Source organism: Podarcis liolepis (genome assembly GCF_965112155.1).
Source record: "Podarcis liolepis genome assembly, chromosome: 3".
Classification (NCBI taxonomy): domain Eukaryota; kingdom Metazoa; phylum Chordata; class Lepidosauria; order Squamata; family Lacertidae; genus Podarcis; species Podarcis liolepis.
The window spans coordinates 104,798,309-104,818,924 of record NC_139557.1 but is presented as its reverse complement, the minus strand read 5'-3'; the positions used below and the strand labels follow the sequence as shown (position 1 = coordinate 104,818,924).

At 45.3% G+C, this 20,616-nt stretch overlaps 1 protein-coding gene across 3 annotated transcripts in view; it reads left to right on the top strand.

Annotated features, from left to right (window-relative positions):
- The first annotated feature begins 32 nt into the window (after positions 1 to 32).
- The window catches only part of PIGF (phosphatidylinositol glycan anchor biosynthesis class F), a 37,896-nt gene continuing 17,312 nt past the window's right edge, over positions 33 to 20,616 (top strand). The window contains exons 1-4 of one of the 3 annotated variants that reach the window (XM_083494835.1): positions 33 to 120; positions 1,528 to 1,785; positions 3,306 to 3,397; positions 4,400 to 4,516. In XM_083494835.1, coding sequence (XP_083350961.1) covers positions 1,558 to 1,785; positions 3,306 to 3,397; positions 4,400 to 4,516 — 437 coding nt within the window. In that variant the 5' untranslated portion in view covers positions 33 to 120; positions 1,528 to 1,557. Of the gene's footprint in view, positions 381 to 620; positions 753 to 1,527; positions 1,786 to 3,305; positions 3,398 to 4,399; positions 4,517 to 20,616 lie in introns of those variants that run through there. The other 2 variants (XM_083494834.1, XM_083494836.1) reach the window with 2 other exon arrangements.

Here is a 20,616-nt window from a genome sequence, read left to right as displayed (position 1 = left end):
CAGAGAACACGACGTGAGGTGCTTGGCGCTGCCGGCTGCAGGAGGATGGAGGGCCGTTTCCTGGTGACGGAAGGCCGTCTTTGCGAAGCCCCGCCCACTGGCTCCTGAGAGGACGAGCAGGTAAGGCGGACGCAGGTGACAACCCCCACTCCCACCCCGGCTCCTCTCCTCCGGAACCCAGTTCCCTGTCTGTCCCTGGACGGCGACGAGCCCCCTTCGCCTCTTCTACGCAGTTCCCTCCCTAGAGGACAGACGTGGGCGAGCTCAAGGCTTGCAGGACCGGCTTTGCTTCTCTTCCTGCTAGAATCCCAAGGTCTGCCAATGGGAAACACGGGATTCGGGAGCCGTGTCTTGGGATGAAGCTGCATGCGCAGGTCCAGGTACGTCATGCACCCTGAGCCGCCACAGCCAGGGCAAGATTCCGATTCTAAAAACCAGCCAGAGACGCAAAGCCAGCCAAGTAGGAGAGTCGTGTTTTGTTTTCTACGGACAACTTTTCTACTGACATCAAAATTCAATTGTAAGAGTTGCCGATCTAACTGCAAATCACCCAGGGATCCGCCAGTAGGTTGCCATTAAGGTCGGCCCAGGCTTGCCCAAGAACACACCCAGTTACTTCCCTTCGGTTGTATGTGCAGGGGAGGGTGGAGTGAAGGAAGGAACTGCCAGGAAGGCTGGCGTCTCCTTGTTTGTTCCTCTGCCGTGTTGGAAAACCCTTGATAAGTTTCCGAAAGGAACCCCTGGTAGTGCAGGTGAGTTTTTGTAAGGGGAGTATTATGATTATGATTTATTGAATTTATATACTGCCCTATACCCGGAGGTCTTGGGGCAGTTCACAGAACAAAATCAAAATATAAAGCCACAAAATATACAATCAAAATAAAAACAACAAGCCCCCATTGGCACACTCAAAACATTCAATGCGAAGCCAGGGCATAATGATGCTTAACACATGCATACACGTAGCCTGCACCAGTGACTTGCATCCTCCTAAGAGCAAGCTACTCTATTGTGACTCTGCATCCGAAGTGGTTGTCTGCTCCGATCCTGCCCAAGGCAAAGGTGCGTTGGAATTAATCCACCCCAAAGCATAGGGTGGTCAGAGATGGGTTGAGTCACTGTTCTGGCAACTACTTTTTAACAGGTGGATGTTTAGGGCCTGAGAAGCAGTAGTTGACCATTCATTTCAAACCATTGTGATCTTTTTCATGTGAATCAGCTTAACTGGGACCACAGAGCCAATTTTCCTTTGTGGAGCCCGTAGCCCTCTGTGATTATTATTCTTCCTCATCCTGCATCTAGTTTCTCTTATTCTTATTCCTTCACCTTGTATGGTTCTCATCTACTGTTGCTGCTACTGTTGATATCTCCAGGACTCTTGTGTGAACCTAAATCTGAGCTAAAGGTGCCTGTAGAAATGCCTGTAGATTTAGAGATGCAACATTTTCAATGCCATGTTTCATTGCAGAAAGAAAATTTTCGTTTGTTTGTACAAGAATATAACTACCTTAATTTGCTTCTCAACAGGTGGAAATTGAAGACAGGACTAAAGGCACCATGAAAGAAACTGAAATAAAAAGACTGCTGTCTGCCAATGTTATCTGTATATTCTCCATTATTGTAGCAACTGTCACTCCTTCTCTGTTTTTGGAAAACTTCTCAATCTTGGGAACACACCTGACTTGGTTATCCATCTGTTCAGCAAGTGTCGGCACTGTAAATATAGTCTTGTATTTCATTCTTAAACCAAATCCATCTAATAGAAGAACTTCACTTGCCCATAAGGTAAGTTTTAATCTTGGTAAAACATAATGTTTGGAATGTCATATAATAGTAACACTTAGTACCTTTTACATCTTTTAAATATGCATCTCATACATTTTTTGTTGCAGTCCTTCAGACAGTCCAGTAAGGTATGCCAGATGGGAGAGTAGAGCTTTAGTTCCAGCTACCTGATAAGTTCATGGCTGAGATCAGATTTTGAACTGAGTACTTCTGGGGAATCTTTTTGGCTTTGCAAGCCTAAGCTCATGGGCCAAATTTGAGAGATGGACAGACATCAGGTGATTGGGCACTTTGAAGTCCCAAAGTTAGGACTCTGACAAGGTTAGGACAACACAAGGCTCTTTGCTTCATGGCCCTAATCTCAGGTCTAGGACTACAGTGATAATATTTGATATTTTTTACTCCCGTGTTGCATTCTTTGACTTTTCAGTTATCAAAAAGGTTATAGATCTAGGGCAGGCATAGGCAAACTCGGCCCTCTAGATGTTTTGGGACTACAACTCCCATCATCCCTAGCTAACAGGAGCAGTGGTCAGGGATGATGGGAATTGTAGTCCCAAAAAACATCTGGAGGGCTGAGTTTGCCTATGCCTGATCTAAGGCTAGGGCCAATCCCTAGCCATTCTCCCCTGTGTGGTTTTTACTGATGTGTGTTCCATTTGACTTCACTGGCACATGCCTGTTTGCAAAATGAACAAAAGTAGTTGCTGTGCATCTTCATAGAATTCATAGAATCATACAGTTGGAACTGATCCCAAAGGGACATCTAGTCCAATCCCTTGCAATGCAGGAATCTTAACTAAAGCATCCATGACAGATGGTCATCCAATCTCTGTTTAAAAAACCTCCAAGGAAGGAGAGTCCACAACCTCCCGAGGGAATCTGTTCTACTGTTGAACAGCTTTTACTGTTAGAAAGTTCTTCCTCATGTTGAGTCGGGGTCTCCTTTCATGTAGCTTGAATCCATTGGTTTGTGTCCCACCTTCCAGAGCAGAAGAACCATAAGCTTGCTCCATCTTTCATGTGGCAGCCCTTTCAATATCTGAAGGTGACTCTCATGTCTCCTCTCAGTCTCCTCTTTTCCAGGCGAAACATACCCAACTCCCTCAACTGTTCCTCATAAGGCTTGTCAGTATCATTCTTAAATTGTGGTGCCCAGAAAGCGTTCTCATCTAACTAAGTTCTATTCAGGCAAGACCCACTGAAATTAACGGACATAACTAGCAGGACCAGTTGGGAGTTATTGAACCTAAATTAGTCACACCCATTAATTCCAATGGATCTAACCTGAGCAGAACTTGGCTGAATGCAGCCAGATGTCAATAATACTACAAGGCTTAAGCACATGCAGCTGAAACAGCTGGGTATTGTTTACTCCTGCTTCTCCCTCCTATGTTGTTGTGCCCTGTGTCAAATTTTAGATTGTAAACTTCTCGGGGCAGGGACCTGTCCTCCCCTGCTTGTATAAAGTGTCATGTGCGCCATGGGCACTACATAATTTTTCTTTCTTTCTTTCAAAGGTGGCAAGGTTTCTAAGATGCTGTGTGTACTTCTTCATGTCTTGCATCCTATTTCATGGAATAATTGTTCTTTATGGAGCACCACTGATAGAGTAAGTTGCTTTATACAAAACACACACATCATAAATCACAAAGCCAAATGTCCTGTACTGTACTGAGTCATTTGGACCTAGGTCTGCCCAAGTTTGCATACTTCATAGTATGACCCAGGCGTTTGCTTGGAGTATTGTGTAGTGGCCTGGTCACCTCTCCTTAAAAAGGAATTTGTAGAGTTGGAAAGGTTCAGAAAAAGGTCAACAAAATGGTCGAGGGGATGGAGCAACTCCCCTAGGTGGAAAGGCTGCAGCATTTGGGACTTCTTAGTTTTGGAAATAGGGGAGTTAGAGGCTACATTATAGAGGTGTTCAGAATTATGCCTGGTGAGGAGAAAGTAGGTAAGAGGAAAGCCCCCCCCCCTCTCATAACACTAAATTTTGTGGACACCCAGTGAAACGGAATGTTGGAAAATTCAGGACAAACGAGCGGAAGTACTTCAGACAGCACATAATTAGACTATGGAATTTGACCACCAGCTTGGAAGGATTAGACAAATGCATGGAAGACAATGCCACCAGTGGCAACTAACCATAATGGCTATGTTCCATCTGCACTGGCAGAAGCAATATGCCTATGAATACCAGTTGCTGGAAACTGAAGGAGAGCAGAATACTCTTGTGCTGAGTTCCTCTCATTGACCACTGTGGGAACAGGATGCTGGACTAGGTGGATCCTTGGCCTGATCCAGCACAGCTGATCTTATGAGTGGGTGACGATGCCTCTTGCTTGTATGGATGAATGTGTGTGTGTTTGTCTATAGTGTCCTTTGTAAAGGTAAAAGAAACACTTGTTACTCTGGCTGCTTTGGGCTCTGGACCCACTCACTACTCACATATGATCCCCGGAAGGTGGTCCACGATGGAGTGTGGTCCTCTGTCTATTACAGAACTTAGGGAAATTGAAATCCACACTGAAGTATCCTTTCTGTTGAGTTTGCCAAGGCAGACCTTGGAAGAGAGCTTCACTGACCCATATGCTGTTGCCTCCCTTTTTTCCAGGTCAGTACTGGAGACCTTCCTATTTGCAGTTCTTCTGTCCACATTTACTACATTGCACTGCTTGTGTTTGCTGGGGCCAAACATCCACATGTGGCTCAGGGTGTTCAGTAAAAATGGGTAAGTTGCATGCAGTATCCTAATTTTGCTATTTTCCTCCATAGATTTTATTAAAGCTTAAAAGAAGATATACAGTCATACCTCATGTTGCGTCCACTTCAGGTTGTGTTTTTTTGGGTTGTGGACTGCCGAAATCCGGAACGGGTTACTTCTAGGTTTTGGTAGTCACGCATGCGCAGAAGCACTAAATCGCGCTTTGCGCATGCGCAGACACACAGAAGCGGGTTGCAAACGCTGCGGGTTGCGAATGTGCATCCCGCACGGATCACGTTCACAACCCGAGCGTCCACTGTACAAAGATTAATATTAAATACAACATATCTTTTGTAACACAAAAAAATAAAAAAGCCAATTAAGTAAAAACAAAGAAAGAGAAAGGGGGGGGGGGAATAGGGCTTTTGATTCTTTGACTGTCAGCCATATAAAAAAAGTATTCAAAACATTCACTCCAAGGTAACCCCCAACTATTCTACTTCCTATAAAACAGTGTTTTCTTCAATCCTCAAACCCAGATATCACAAGTTCACTTTCTTTTTCATGCAAAAATTCCATAATGGGTTTCCAGTCATTAATAAACATCAACAATGATTTTTTTCTAATTAAACATGTCAACTTCTCCATGTCAGCCAAGTCCATTAATTTCAGCAACCATTCCCCCATAATAGGTAATGATAAATCTTTTCATCTTTGTGCATATAAACATCTCACTACTGTAATCATTTAATGAAATAATCTTCCATAATACTTTTCTAATTGTATATCCATTGGTCCTAAAAGGAAAAGTTCTGGATACAGCTGAAATCTTCTGTAATCTTCTGTATGATTTGTATCCAATATTTCTTAGCTTTTTCATGTGTCCACCAAGCATAGTAAAATCTCCCTTCATATTTTTCACACTTCCAGCAAACATTTGGAATGCCTTTATACGTTCTGAATAATTTCACAGGAGTTAAATACCAATGAGCAGTTTCCTAATTTTGCATTACCACTAGTGTATTTCTCTTATATTTAGGAAACTCTACTAAATCCAATTAAATCCTAAGATTAAACAAGCTAAGTGTAGCTAACATCTCTTAAACACCCAATCATTATCCTCAAAGCAATCTTGTATGATTATAACCTTTTGAAGAAAGGACCACATGTGAACGCGTGGAAAAGGCACAGCAGATTTTTCACCAAGGGTGGTCGGTTTCGTAAAAACAGTGTCTAAATTTATTAAAACATCCATTGCTGGATTTTTTTGTTGTTTGGAAAACTGGAGAAATGTGGTACATGTTAGTTTGAAAACTCATTTTGAGCAGGGATGGGGAGCTTGAAACATTTAAATAGAAATTCAAGGATTGGAATCAAACCGGAAAGTGTGAGATCAAGCTTGCTTTTCTCACAGTTTGCCTTGTTTCCTTTACGTTCTTCTGTGTGTGTATTGACGTGGATAAAAGGGAGTCCTTGCATCCCTGAAGGCCAAAACATGAAAGGGCTGTAATTATTGCTAAAATTATCACATCATTTTGGAAAGCTAGACTTACTATTGAGCTGAATCAGGCAGAACGTCGGAGTCTTGTGATCAGTGATATTTCTGATAGGAACCTGCCACATACCAAGTTAGACCAGGGGTTCATCTCGCTCAGTACTGCCTTCACTGGCTGGCAGTAGCTCTCTGGGGGTTTCAGACAAGGGTTTCTCCCAGCCTTGCCTTGAGATGCCAAGGATTGAACCTGGGACCATCTGCATACAAATCGGATACTCTACCACTGAGCTACAGCCTTTCCTCCTTAGATGTGATCCACTGAGTCTGCTTCATTTTGTGCCTGTGCTTATTCTGTTGTTAATTGTTGTTGTTGTTTAGTCGTTTAGTCGTGTCCGACTGTTTGTGACCCCATGGACCAGAGCACGCCAGGCACTCCTGTCTTCCACTGCCTCCCGCAGTTTGGTCAAACTCATGCTGGTAGCTTTGAGAACACTGTCCAACCATCTCATCTCTGTCCCCTTCTCCTTGTGCCCTCCATCTTTCCCAACATCAGGGTCTTTTCCAGGGAGTCTTTTCTTCTCATGAGGTGGCCAAAGTACTGGAGCCTTAGCTTCACAATCTGTCCTTCCAGTGAGCACTCCGGGCTGACTTCCTTAAGAATGGAGAGGTTTGATCTTCTTGCAGTTCATGGGACTCTCCAGGGTCTCCTCCAGCACCATAATTCAAAAGCATCAATTCTTCAGCGATCAGCCTTCTTTATGGTCCAGCTCTCACTTCCATACACCACTACTGGTCTATTGTTAATAGAGAGCTGCAAACATAGACAGACGCTGTATAACTTTAGCATGGGATTTCAACCTCTCTTATTTTTAAAGTGGCAAATAGCAACAAGTAAGCAGTTCTCACCCTTACCCTGAGTGCCTTGACACTTTTGGTGAATGTTAACTTTATTTTCTGGGTGCTGTGTGCTCTTTAAGAAAGGGGGGGGGGAGTAAATTGATGCAGTCTGAAAAGTCTATTGGGTCTGGTTATTGCCTGAATGGTTATTGCCTGGGAACTACATCTGTGCCACCTTGGGGTTCAAGATGGAAGTAAGGCAGGCTACAAATACAAGGAAATAACAGGTTATTATTTTGCTGAAGGATTCCATCTATTACATTTGAATAGGGTTTCAATATTGGCATGGAAAAGAGACTGGAAGAAATGTTTTTAGGAAAGATTGCAGACTGCTTTGGTCGCATGACTGAGCAGGTGGAAAGAGGGACTGAACACGAGCATGCCGGGTTTTGTTGTTGGTGTTCTTCTTGTTTTAAATTACACCCTGCTTAAATGGACCCCATCAGACTTTCCAGTAGCTTAGGACAAAAAATACAATAAAAACCTGCCCCCAGACAATTTGAAATCCTATCTTGCAAACCTCTTTTATCCCTCCTTCCTGAGTTCCGAAGGCCTTTGCAAAACAGGGAAGTATTCATGCTAAGGTGGGGGGGTGGGGTATGCTGCCAGTGGGCCGGATCCTTATGTCCCCACACTGTGCGTGAGTCACATTTGACAGGTGAGCGGAGCCACCCACTTGCCAATTGCCTGATATCACAATGACATCAGGTGGCCGGCTTTCAGCCCCACACTTTGAAATCAAACTCTGCAGGGAAAGGCACAACCCACAGGATGCTGACAATCAACTCATTGTTAGGCCTTGCCAAGCCCTGGGGTGTACCACTCTGCAAAATCTGACAATCATCTGGCTGCCGGAGTCTCTAAAAAGCCAGGCAGACAGTGCTTTGCAGGCACCACTGGTCACCTGATTGGCGGTTCCTGCCAGTCCCCTTTCAGCTCAGCCATGTCTTCATCTGCCCCACACCTAATACCGCATATGACATCACATGTAGAGAAAGTGGGCATAGCTTGTTCTCCCAGTTCAAAAGGGGGGGGCACAGGCCTGTTGCCCCTCTGCTGCTCTAGGGTTTCAGAAAAAATTCCAGTTCACGCTGAAAATTTGCCCTAAGCGATTTCCCCCATTCCTTATTAAAATTTTGGTCTTCCTTATTTAAAACTTATCTTAAAGACCATTGTAAACAGTTAAAATCATTAGTAGGATTGGAATATCACTTGTAGTTTAATGGTGGATTCTGGACACAACGGAGATGTAAAAGATTTGGATCATCATAAAAGATGCAGGAGGAATTACTAATAAAAGGACTCACAAAGGAGAGGATGGAAGCCCAGGAGATTCCTTGGTTTTTTTGTTTTTATTATTTATGTTTGATATGTGTAATGTGTATGGGCTGCTCGTGCGTAAGTTGCCGCCTCTCCAGGCTTTGTTGCCTTGCTAAACCTTTCAGTCTGGGCAGCCCTTCACTTCGTGGGTGCCTCAGTCGCTAGCAGAATCCGTCAGTGGGCGTTTCTTAAATCTTTTCCAATATAAAAGTTGTTTGACACCCAGTCTCCTCCTACTCTCTCTGCGTGGAAGTCTTCTGCGCAGGGTGGGCGTGGGTAGCGGAGGACCCGTGCTCTCCCCGCTGGTGTCCGGTGAAGAGTCCTGGAGCCCTCTCGCCGATTCCCCCATCAGCCCCTCTATATCCCTGGTGTTGCGCTGATTTGCTTCCCCATCTGCAGAGCTGCCTCTCTCCTTGCTGGGCCCTTTTCCAGCATCATTTGAGAGCCTTCCCTCCGCCTCTAGCTCCGATGTCAGTTCCCTGACAATATGTAACTGTCAAAATTTTATCTGAAAAACCAAAGAAATATTTTTTTTGGAAAAAGAAAGAAAGAAAATTTGCCCTAAGCAAATTTACATGGGATAATTTTCCAGAAAACGTTCCACTTCAGAATTTTCTAGGAAACTCCCATCACTGGCTGCTTAACCTTTCCCTCCTGCTATGGATCTCCCGCCCCCACCCCCAACCTCTCCTTGAAGTGCTTGCTTTGGAGTAGGCAAACTGCCTGAGGAGAAGGAATCATCTCTGTCTGCTCCTACAGCTGCTGTGATAAAATCTGGAGGTTCCCCGCCTGGCAGCTGCATTAGAGTGGTGGAAAAGTGGCGAGATATTCCCCTTGTCCCCCGCCTCACACGTGGTTTGGTCCTGTCAAAATCACTGTTAACAAGTGCTTTTGTTAACAAGTCATCTGTCATCTCAAGAAACGCTAGCAGAAGGCTCTTCTGTGACAGAAGGAGTGCAACAACTACTTTCTGATTTCTCTCCCCCCCCCCCCCAGCTCCAGCGTTGCTATGGCTCAGCTCTGTCATTAGGCACTGCTTTTGGAAAAACCGAAGATAATAGCAAATGGTGTTATCGTGTAATTTTGGTTTGGATTGGGTAGATATGTTCAGGGACATATTATTCCACTTGAATCTCTCTACAGAATACATTCACTATAGTCCTCCTAGAGCGGCAACAAATAGTTGTCTTTTTTATTTCACGCATCTTCAAGTAGTGACAATTAACAAGTGTCTCCTGCTAAACAGGCCCTTGCTTTGTCCTGCTGGGGGGTCAGTGTGTACAGTAGTTCTAGAAGGCAGATGCAGAAATTGTGCTGTTGACCACAGTCTGGTGTGTGTGTGTGTGTTTTGATGTTCTCGCACATGAAAAATTGTGGGTTGCATCCAAGTATTGAGAGCAAAACACTGACATTCATGGACTTAAGATAGCCGTGTCTATTAAATTCAATGGGTCTCTACTCCAAGTATGATTTAGTTGGATACAAGCACACGTTTTTATCTGATTTAGCAGTCACCAGCCTAAAATGGACCGTTCTTCACTAAACTGTAGGACTTTCAGTAACTATGAGGAGTCATTAGTTTGGCACTCTACCTGGATTATGAAGTTATAACTCTACCAACTTCCATTCTCTGGCCATCCAGCTCTGTAAGGTATCTTCCTTGGTAATTCGGCCAGAAGGACAAACTCACGTGGGGTGATATGACTCTGGTAGAATCTCTCCAGGCGAGGAAAAATTACCCGAATAAATATTGTGTCATTTAAAATATAGGAATATTCAAATTAACAGTAGAATAGTATTATAGCTATATGCCTAAAAAATAAAACTTCCCACAATGGCAAAGGCAGGCATTTTAAAAACACTTAATGTTTAGTTGGTTGCAGGACACCCATAGCAAATAACAAAGGCCCTCAACTCTCCCATGGCAGAAGATGCAAGGTATAAGTCATTGTGCGTAGCCTCTGCTATCTTCAAAGTGAAGACCGCTTAGCAATAGACTTGACTATGTCTTTACAGGGAAGTTAGCTGGAAATTAACTTGCAGGTACAAGGTGCTACAAGAGCAATAGGGCAGGGACCTATCTACCACTGAAAGCTCTGAGATAGGAGCTGTGTTACTAAAGGCAACCAGAAATAATACCTTGTGCATGACTTGGTGCAAGGCATGCTCATGTTTCCAGCAAGTCAATACATGGTTGTGATTATTTGGTGTCTGATTCTAGTGGCCCCAGCTTACTCTGTTCACTGAGTCTCTTAGAACTTATTCGGGTGAAGGTGACTGAGCTTCTGCCTCTCTGCCTAGCTCTTTGCCCGTTACATACCTAGCCCCATCCAATCTCCATTCCCTGGCCATGTTAGAGTATGACATTAGTGAGACTCCAGAGTCCCAGTTTGCACATAACGGTAAACCATGGTTTAAAGTTACGAGGGTGAGGATCACGTGCTGGCCCTGTCCACCTCCAGTGCAGCTGCCAAGAAGAGCTTGGATGCTCAAGCTTCATAAAGTACGGTTTGAAGTTGCTTTGTTTTCTGTAACCGTAGTTAAGATTAACCACAATTTGTCCAGCTTCAATGGCATGACAAGTTCTGGTTAGTTTAAAACAGAAGCAAAAGTGGCTGCAAAACTCTTGGCCATTCCAAAGAAGGAGGGAGGAGCAGGAACTGGAACCCAGAAATTAGTTTGTATATAATTATTATTTCGTTGTACATTTATGTAAGAGTTGGCATTATACCGAGGTAGCATTCTATTATACTAAATCTAATTATCCCAAGATATTTAGTGTTTCACTGACAGTCTTCAACTTTAACTGATTTTTTTTTTGTTTGCAAAAAAATAAAATATTTATCGGGTTGTATTCAACAAAGTCATCCCATAAACTTCCATTTCCTGTGTAACCCCTCTCTGCTCCAGTAGGTTGGGGGAGACCTCAAAACAGATTGGGTCAGGGCAGGGAGAGGAGAGGAAGGAGATGTTCATTGTTCACGTGAAAGTCCTTGTGCTAATGGAACACCTGTTGGACTACAACCCATTACCTTTAATTCCCACTGCCCCCTTAAAAGTCTATAATGTTTCAGTGGCAAATAATAGTTGGGGAGTGAAATGATTTTGCGGCGTTCTTTTTAATGCATTCTGAAAAACACTCAGTTTGGAAACTCCCTATTAAGCATAAAAAGGCATTGGCCGGAACATGCTGAACAATCTGAATTCTCTGTTCCCCAGCCAGCAATATGGGCATTTTGTTGGAAGTCTCTAGTGGATGAACTATGCAGTCAATTGAGCATTTGGATTTGGCCTGTTGGGACATATGCTGGTGTACTAAAGCACTATGTCTTAATGTGCACCCACCCATGTCATCTCAATTCAGCATGACCACCACTTTAAGGGCAAAAATGGCGAGGTTTTCCTTAAACATTTGCACAGTTGGCATGAACTCAAAAAGGCTCTGTGACTGGTGATGCTGGCACATGTTTTCAGGTGCAAAAATGGAGTTGCTTGTCTCTACGGGTGATAAGCTTGGGCAGCATGGAGTGAGGAAGGGGTGGTGGTGGAGGAAGTAGATGGGCTGATTAGTCAGTGACCCAAGTTTCTGTATCCGAGTACCTTTTGTCTCCTTACACTGATTTTTTATATGTAGAATTCAGGTGCTACTGGGATAAGTCTTAAGGGGAGATAACTCTAATGGATGATGGAGAGAAACTGGGGTTTTTCTCATTGGAAGCTGCCTTATGCCGTATGCCAAGTCATCTTTGGCCAGTCTAGCTTACTCTGCATAATCTGACTGGCAGTGGTTCTCCAGGGTTTCAGCAAGGAGTCTTTCCTAGCACTATCTAGAGATGCCAAAGATTGACCCAGCGATGTTTTGCCTGCCACGTATGTGCTCTGCAGCTGAGTTCTAACTCTTGTAATTCTTACTCTTTTATGGGATGAGAAAGCAGAGGGAAAACCAACAGTGGTGGGGTATGTACTGGGTACCCGTGTTGTGGACTCAGACCCTACTGTTGTCTTAGGTAAGTTACTTCCTTCACCAGTGTCGAAGCAATGATTCTTCAACATCAACTTCGTTGGACTGGTCATGTTGTGCGGATGCCTGATGATCGTCTTCCAAAGCAATTACTCTATTCCAAACCTAAAAATGGAAAGCGTAATGCTGGTGGTCAACAAAAGAGGTTTAAAGACTTTCTCAAGGCAAATCTTTAAAAAATGTAGTATAAACACTGACAACTGGGAAACACAGGCCTGCGAGCGCTCCAGTTGGAGAACAGCCTTTACCAAAGTTGTAATGGGATTTGAAGACACTCGAACTCAGGACGAAAGGGGGAAACGTCCTAAGAGGAAGGCACGCTTGGCAAATCCACACCGTGATCAACTCTCGCCCAGAAACCAATGTCCACACTGTGGAAGGACATGTGGATCCAGAATTGGCTTCCAAAGTCACTTACGGACTCATGGTTAAAACAGCGTTTATGGAAGACAATCTTACGCAGCTAAGAGTGATCACCAAAGACTTCCTTCCATCTTGTCCAGCTTTCTGCTTCCAACGTTAGCTATTCAAGCACTGACCAAAGGCGATCTCACTTCCCCTGTGGTTTGTCCAAGAGCACCTCTTGTTGAGAGGTAGGCTGCCTCTGAATCTGGAGCGTCCATTTCTCTATCATGGGGAACGTACAGTCGGAAGGGGCCCCAAGGGTCCTCTCATCCAACCCCCTGCAGTGCAGGAATTGCAGCTAAGAATGGGCAGAGCAGGTAGGAAGAGCTGCCTGCTATCGGGGTGGAGCTGAGAGACGGTATTATGGCAGGGATCCCCAAAGGAGATTACTGACTGTCATTTGACATGCTGGCTGGTGGATGTTGCTGTCCCAATAGTGTCTGCAGGGCACCATGTTGGCACAAGTATTATGGGGGTGGTTTGGTAGTGTGGGAAGGACATTTTGCACACATACTCCATGTCATCAAAGTCGCCAGCTGTCCCAGGGAACTCAAACGTTTAAAAATAAACCCCCACCCTTTTTTTTGCAGGGGGTGCATGGAGTGTGCGCAGAGAATGCAAAGAGTTTTCATTGTTTGGTGCAGTCTTTCTGAGTGTGTTGTGCACGCACACAAAGAGAATTATATATAAATAAGCCACATCCTGTGCTTTAAATAATTGCTCCTCACGGCTCCTGTCTCCTGTAGTTCTGTCTGCGAGGAACAAGACGCCTTCAGCTTGCCGCTCCTGGACTTTGTTTTGTGCTCTGACATCTCTGTATTGTAACCGGTGTCACTAAGCTAATGGCCAGCTGTCACAAGCCCAGAGCGGGGAAGAAATGCTGCGAAGAGATTGTCAGGGCTGATGGAGGCAGGAGAGGAAACCTCTTTGGAAAACTGCTCAAGCATTGTTGGCGAAAATAGCAGGCTGCACAAAAAGCCCTTGCTTGTCTTACAGACAATTGGTGATTTTGTTACTGCTGCTATTTGATTCCTTTTTTGCCTTTCTCACCTCTTACCTCCCTCCAACCCCCTGCCCGGGCTAGCTGCTCACTTTTTGTTTTGTTTTATAATTATTTATTTTTTATCTTTTAAAAAAAAAGGAATACAGCAAAGAAAAGGCACAGTTGCTCCAACCCCATTTAAAGAAACCCCCCTTTCCCCATGGTGACCCAGGCAGCATGACTCAAAGCAATAAACGCTTACCGTATTTTTTGCACCATAACACTCACTTTTTTCCTCCTAGAAAGTAAGGGGAAATGTCTGTGCGTGTTATGGAGGGTATGCCTACGGGTGGCATGCCTACGGATTTTCCTCCTCTAAAAACTATGTGCGTGTTATGGTCGGGTGCATGTTATAGAGCGAAAAATACAGTACCTAGCAGGCAGCCTTATGGCGATGTGGCGATCACACAGGGTCCCCGAACGTTTAACGTTCTATTGATCCCTGTGCCACCACTGTGCTCGCTTCCCCACTGCCACCAATCACTTACTCTCTGGTAAAACACTGACTCCAGACAGTTGTTAAAAGTGAACTAAAAAAACAAGTTTATTTTACAAACATTAACAAGTTTATGGTTTCTCCAATAACAGTACCTTAACTTTAGTTTCTTTACCGGCCTATACCTTCCTAATACCTTCGGACTGATTATCTCAACTGTTTGACTGACTCCTCTTAACAAATTCTCTCTCACTCTCACCCCAGACTAGCCCAACCCACAGACTTATCTGTCTCTTCTAACTCCAGACTATCTTCTCAACCACCCTAACACTAACTCTCTCCTCCAAAAAACTCCCCTCTGTGCTTAAACCTTATACACAGTTAACTCTGCCCCCTGGGTTCCCATTGGTTAGTCATTTTACAATTAGTTAACCCTTTCCCTATGAACCCACTATGATGTCACACACATAGGAGGGCAAACGCCACAGGCGGGTTCCACTAGGATGAGCGGTTTAGGAGGTAGTGGATCTCTGGCTCAGCCTGCTGATTCCCAACTCATCCAGTGTTAAGTCCCCAACTCCTTGGTCAAAGATAAGGCTGTGTAACTTGCTCATCCCAACTCAGCTGTGACTCATCGGCTTAGCTGAACCATAGTTGACCATTGTTGATCATCAAATTTCCAACCCTTCGTCTCCCTCCCGTGCCTTTTAAAATCCCAGTAAGTCTCCCCTGTCCCAATTCAGCAATACAGTGGTGCCTCGCAAGACGAAATTAATCCGTTCCGCGAGTCTCTTCGTCTAGCGGTTTTTTCGTCTTGCGAAGCAACCCTATTAGCGGATTAGCGCTATTAGCGGTTTAGCGGCTATTAAAGGCTTAGCGGCTTAGCGGCTAAAAGGCTATTAGCGGCTTAGCGGCTTAGAAAAGGGGGGGGAGCGAGAAAAATCGCAAGACTCGCAAGACTTTTTTGTTTTGCGAAGCAAGCCCATAGGGAAATTCGTCTTGCGAAGTGCATCGAAAAACGGAAAACCCTTTCATCTAGCGGGTATTTCGTCTTGCGAGGCATTCGTCTTGCGGGGCACCACTGTATTGCGTGGAAGTGAGAGACAATGCCAAGCGCTTGCCTTGCGTTTCCATTTAGTTGCATCGTTGATGCCAGGTGTGCTTGTGCAAACTAGACTGGGATCCTAAATCTGTACTATCTCCTGCTTCTCTGTGAGATGTATTTCTTTTTTTACATTTCTTCCTTTCTCTCTTTTTTTGTCCTTAGGGTCTTTTGTAGTATTTCTTTGCCTCCTTGTAATTATGGTCTAGTTTGCAGTGAAGTGGTAAATCTGTGTCTGGGCTCTCTCCCTCCAGACTGCAGGGGAGGACTTGCATGACTGGCTGCTTCTTGAGCCAAAATAAAAATAAAAATGAGAAAAATGGAGTGCTTGCCCTTGCTTCTCCTTGGCATGGGGAATGGGCACAGCTCGGTAGCTGTGTCTTCTTTGCATGTCGATGGTCTTGGGGTCAATTCCTGGCGTCTCCAGATAAGACTGGGAATGTCTGCACTCTGAAACCCTGGAGAGTTGTTGCCTCTCAGCCCAGACAGTACGGATCAGGGGTCTGACTCTGTATATGACAGCTTCCTAGGGCCAGCTTTTCAACACGACTTTTTGGTTCCTGAAATTCATTCTGATTGTGCAGATAAAATATAACAGATAGAATTCTACAGGACGTGTTGCTGGTGTGTGAAAACAGTTCAGATCCAATGATCTCCAGGTGGTGGAGACATCAGGTGCCATCCTGGCTTTTGGGCATCTTCACTTGGTCACAAGCGACTGACAGACAGGTGCAAAATGCGCCCGGCAAATTTTGAATGCTGTTCCCAGGGAACTGGTGAATTGTAGCTCTGTGAGGGGAATAGTAAAGGTAAAGAGACCCCTGACCATTAAGGTCCAATCGTGGCCGACTCTGGGGTTGCGGCGCTCATCTCGCTTTATTGGCCAAGGGAGCCGGCATACAGCTTCTGGGTCATGTTGCCAGCATGACTAAGCCGCTTCTGGCGAACCAGAGCAGTGCATGGAAATGCCGTTTACCTTTCCGCCAGAGCGGTACCTATTTATCTACTTTCACTTTGACGTGCTTTTGAACTGCTAGGTTGTCAGGAGCAGGGACCGAGCAACGGGAGGTCACCCCGTCGTGAGGATTCGAACCACCGACCTTCTGATCAGCGAGTCCTAGGCTCTGTGGTTTAACCCACAGCGCCACCCACTTGAGGGGAATAGTCTCCAAGGAATCCTCAGCACCCTTAACAAACAGCAGCTTCCATATTTCTTTGGGAGAAAGCCACAGCTGTCTGAAGTGGCATCTTAGTGCTTTAAATGTACAGTGGTGCCTCGCAAGACAAAAAGAATCCGTTCTGTGATTCTCTTCGTCTAGTGGTTTTTTCGTCTTGCGAAGCAAGCCCATTGACGGATTAGCGGATTAGCGCTATTAGCGCTATTAGCGGCTTATCAGCGGCTTATCAGCTTATCGGATCAGCTGATAAGTGGCTTAGAAAAGGGGGGGGGAGGAAAAAAACCCGCAGGAACTCGCAAGACATTTTCGTCTTGCGAAGCAAGCCCATAGGAAATTCGTTTTGTGAAGCACCTCCAAAATGGAAAACCCTTTCGTCTAGCGAGTTTTCCGTCTTGCGAGGCATTCGTCTTGCGGGGCACCACTGTATGGCGTAAATGTGGCCTTAGACGCGGTAGTTAGGATTTGGATGCATCACTGATATCTGCGGAGTCACATTTTGTGGTGTCTTCATTGCTGTTAAATCTGAGGTTATTCTCCCTCTTTTGCTGCAGAAGACTTTCCCTAGTGTGCCGGGTGATTCACAATGACTTCAGGATTTCTTTCCTGAGTGGCAATTGCTAATTCAGAGGCTAAAACTTGGGGTGGGGAATCTGTGTATGTATTTTGTGTGTCTTCCCTGCCGCCCCATTACCACCTGGAGTATCATCTGCTGTTTCTTTGCCCACACTCTGTGTTATGAAAGCTTTCTGCAGCTCCTCGCAATCTGTTGTGGATTTTTAGCCGTTGTGATTTGTTTCTGTGTCAACTGCACATTTAGCTGCCTTGACACTTTTTTGCAGTTCGGATCCTCAGACTGTTGTTGCTAGTTCTCTCCATTATAGAAATTGACCATATGTAACACACACACACACACACACAGAGAGAGAGAGAGAGAGAGAGAGAGAGAATGTGCTTTGGCCAGTTGTCTAGTCATGAAAAAGGTGCATAAACCTAAGCAAGCAATAAGTATTTCAGGACCTGAGCTATAAATGCTGCAAGGCTTTTGCAGTGTACGTCTGACGTATAAAAAAAATAACAATGAGACATTTTGCTTAGGTTGCTTCTCTCTTCCTTGGCCAAAGTTGGTTGTTAGCGCAGATACCATGTCTAAGCAAAGCCTCTAATGCTATAAATTCAGCTACAGACTAAGCAGGAGATATTCTCTTGCCGTCTGCGCAGAAGTGTTTGTTTATGCTGGAGCTGATTTTGCAGGCGCCGCTGTACTTCAGGAATTTGAAGTGTTATTCCAGCCTGGTGATTTGGGCTTATTTTGTGTCTGCCGTGAATGCTTTTGAGCTAGGAGAAAAGTTGGATCTTCCCTCTTTCTGTGCATACAGCCTGGGTAATAATGTTGCAGCCAGATGGCAAAGTGTCTGTAAACACTGAGCGCTGAAGGCTCCAACGATGCCCTTTCTGTGACAGCTAAGAGTCATTGTGGTTACTTTTATTTACTACTTTAAAATTGGTACAAGCTGGATTGAAGAGCCTTCTAAGGATATCTATCGCCCTGTGTTTTCAGACATAGGAACATAGGAAGTTGCCTTATACCTAGTCAGACTATTGATCCATCTAGCTCAATATCGTCTTCACTGGCTGCTAGTAGGTCTCCAGGGTTTTGGACATTTTCATCCCCATCCCGGAGATGCTCAGGATTGAGCCAGGCGACTTGTGCTTGCAGAGCTGATGGTCTGCTTCTGAGGTAGGTGTGGTGTAGTGGTTACGAGTGGTGGACTCGTAACCTGGTGAACCGGGTTCGCGTCTCCGCTCCTCCACCTGCAGCTGCTGGGTGACCTTGGGCTGGTCACACTTCTCTGAAGTCTCTCAGCCTCACTCACCTCACAGAGTGTTTGTTGTGGGGGAGGAAGGGAAAGGAGAATGTTAGCCGCTTTGAGACTCCTTAAAGGGAGTGAAAGGCGGGATATCAAATCCAAACTCTTCTTCTTCTTCTTCTTCTATGGCCCTCCCCCAAATTGGTATCTGCAGTCCGCGGTTTACAGTGTTCCCTAAGAGATGTGTCCAAAACATTGGCTGTCTAAAGTGCAGCTCATTCCCTATGTTACATTTCTGTGTGCATACGCATGTGCACTCATCTGTGAATTATGTGCTTAAAAATAAAATGCCGTTTCCTTCCCATTTCTTGCAAAATGCCTATAGTTGGAAACAGCTATATATATATTTTTTAAAAAACCAAGCATGATTGAAAACAATATTAGACCAAAATGGACAGGAGCAGTAAATAAAACCTCTGGAGCTGCAGTCAAGCGTCGGTCAGCAATAAAAGAAACACAAGTTAACTCTTTATTCGAGGAACCAAAACAGTGCAGGCCTAGTGATCCCATCAACTCTTCCCAGTAGGTCTTGCTCCAACAAGGCAGTTGCGAGGACTGAAGTTCCCCATCTTCCCACTACAGTGGTACCTCAGCTTAAGAACTTAATTTGTTCTGGAGGTCCATTCTGAACCTGAAACTGTTCTTAACCTGAAGCCCCACTTTAGCTAATGGGGCCTCCCGCTGCCGCCGCGCCGCTGCTGCACAATTTCTGTTCTCATCCTGAAGCAAAGTTCTTAACCCGAGGTACTATTTCTGGGTTAGTGGAGTCTGTAACCTGAAGCGTCTGTAACCCGAGGTACCACTGTACTTCCTAAGACTCCTCCTCTCCAGGGTCTTTCCCAAGCAGTCGCATACTGCGCCTGCACACAACCTCCCTCTGCTCTGCCCTCTTCAATTCTCTGCGTGTTCTAGGAGACCAGGAAAGAAGGGAGCTGGTCGCAGCAGGAGAGGGAGACTTCATGGCTTTTTCAGCAGCCGGCCTATCTGTCTTCTGGCCCTCCTCCTCTTCTGCCTCCGAGTCTGAACTGCTCTCTGCCACTGTCTCTTCCTGCTCACCAAACCCTGTTCCCTTTTCTGCTTCCAACACCTCATCCTCCCAGTCTGCTCTCTCTTCTCTGCACTCATGGTCATCCCACCACCAGTCTCCTGGCTCTGAGCCATCTTTCCCTTGGGGGGTTCCCTAGCTGGTACCTCCCACCATTCCTCTGCATCCAAGCAAATCCATGACAGAAACTGAGGGAGCTTGGGGGGGGGATGATCAAGAACTGCAGAAACCATAGGCCAGCCAGAACCCAAAAGTTTTTAACCAGCAGGGTGGGGTCCAAATGGGGGCACACAGTTCGATGGATCGAGGGCCACGACAGGGAAAGCCGTTTCATGTGTTCCCACCACCCACACTTCAGTGTGCAATGTGCAAAAGAGCTTTGCCAACTGATTGGAGATAATCGGCAGGATATTTCGGGGGGTGCTGGTCCATTTTTTCAAATGATCCGGCTCCAGGTGCAAGGATAGAAGAACGCATTGCTTTTTCATATGTCAGGCAGGGATGGAGAATTCTGTGACTCTCCAGCTGTTGGACTCTTAACTCCCATTGGCTCTGCCGACTGAGCCTGATGGGAGGTGGAGTCCGCCAACATGTGGATGGTCACAGGATCCTGCTGTCAAGCAAAGAGAGGGCGCAGAATGTCAGTTTAGAATGGGATGCCATTGCATAAGATGCCATGCACCTTTGTCAGTGCCATCTAGATAGCTGACAACTTGAAAACTTTCTCTCACCCCCCCCCCCCAAATCCTATGGTTACATAAGCAGCAATTTTCTCAGCGGGGGCGGAAAGAAACCAAACCAATTTTAAGTGAAATCCGATTCCCGATGTAAGTAAATCTCATCAGACTCATGTGGATAGACATCTGGGTCTAGCTCCAGGAAGTGGCAGTCCCTTGTGGTTCTTGCGCATAAGTCTCTATCAGGACTTGGACGACGACAATGCAAGGATCTTGATTTACATCTAATTAAATGTCAACGATTTGAATTAGATTTCCCTCCAATGTGACTAGAATTCCTCAGCCAGGAGCCTTTGATACCCCGCTGAACTTAATTAAAAAGCTTGCACAGTGGGAGGAATGGCAGCATGTGAACAGTGAATCACGAGGGTTCGGAAAAGCCCCTGGTGCCACACGGAGTCCCAGAAGGGTACCAGTGCTGGTGAAATTTTATTGTTACTTTGCTGAAAGGAGTGAGGCTTTGCCCCCATTGATTTGATCTGCAGTTCGCTCAGCCCACATCCCACGACGCAGAGTTGCCCCTGGGCTGTTTCAGCTGTGGGGCTTTCTGGACTCTAACCATCTGATGAGCTTTCTGTACT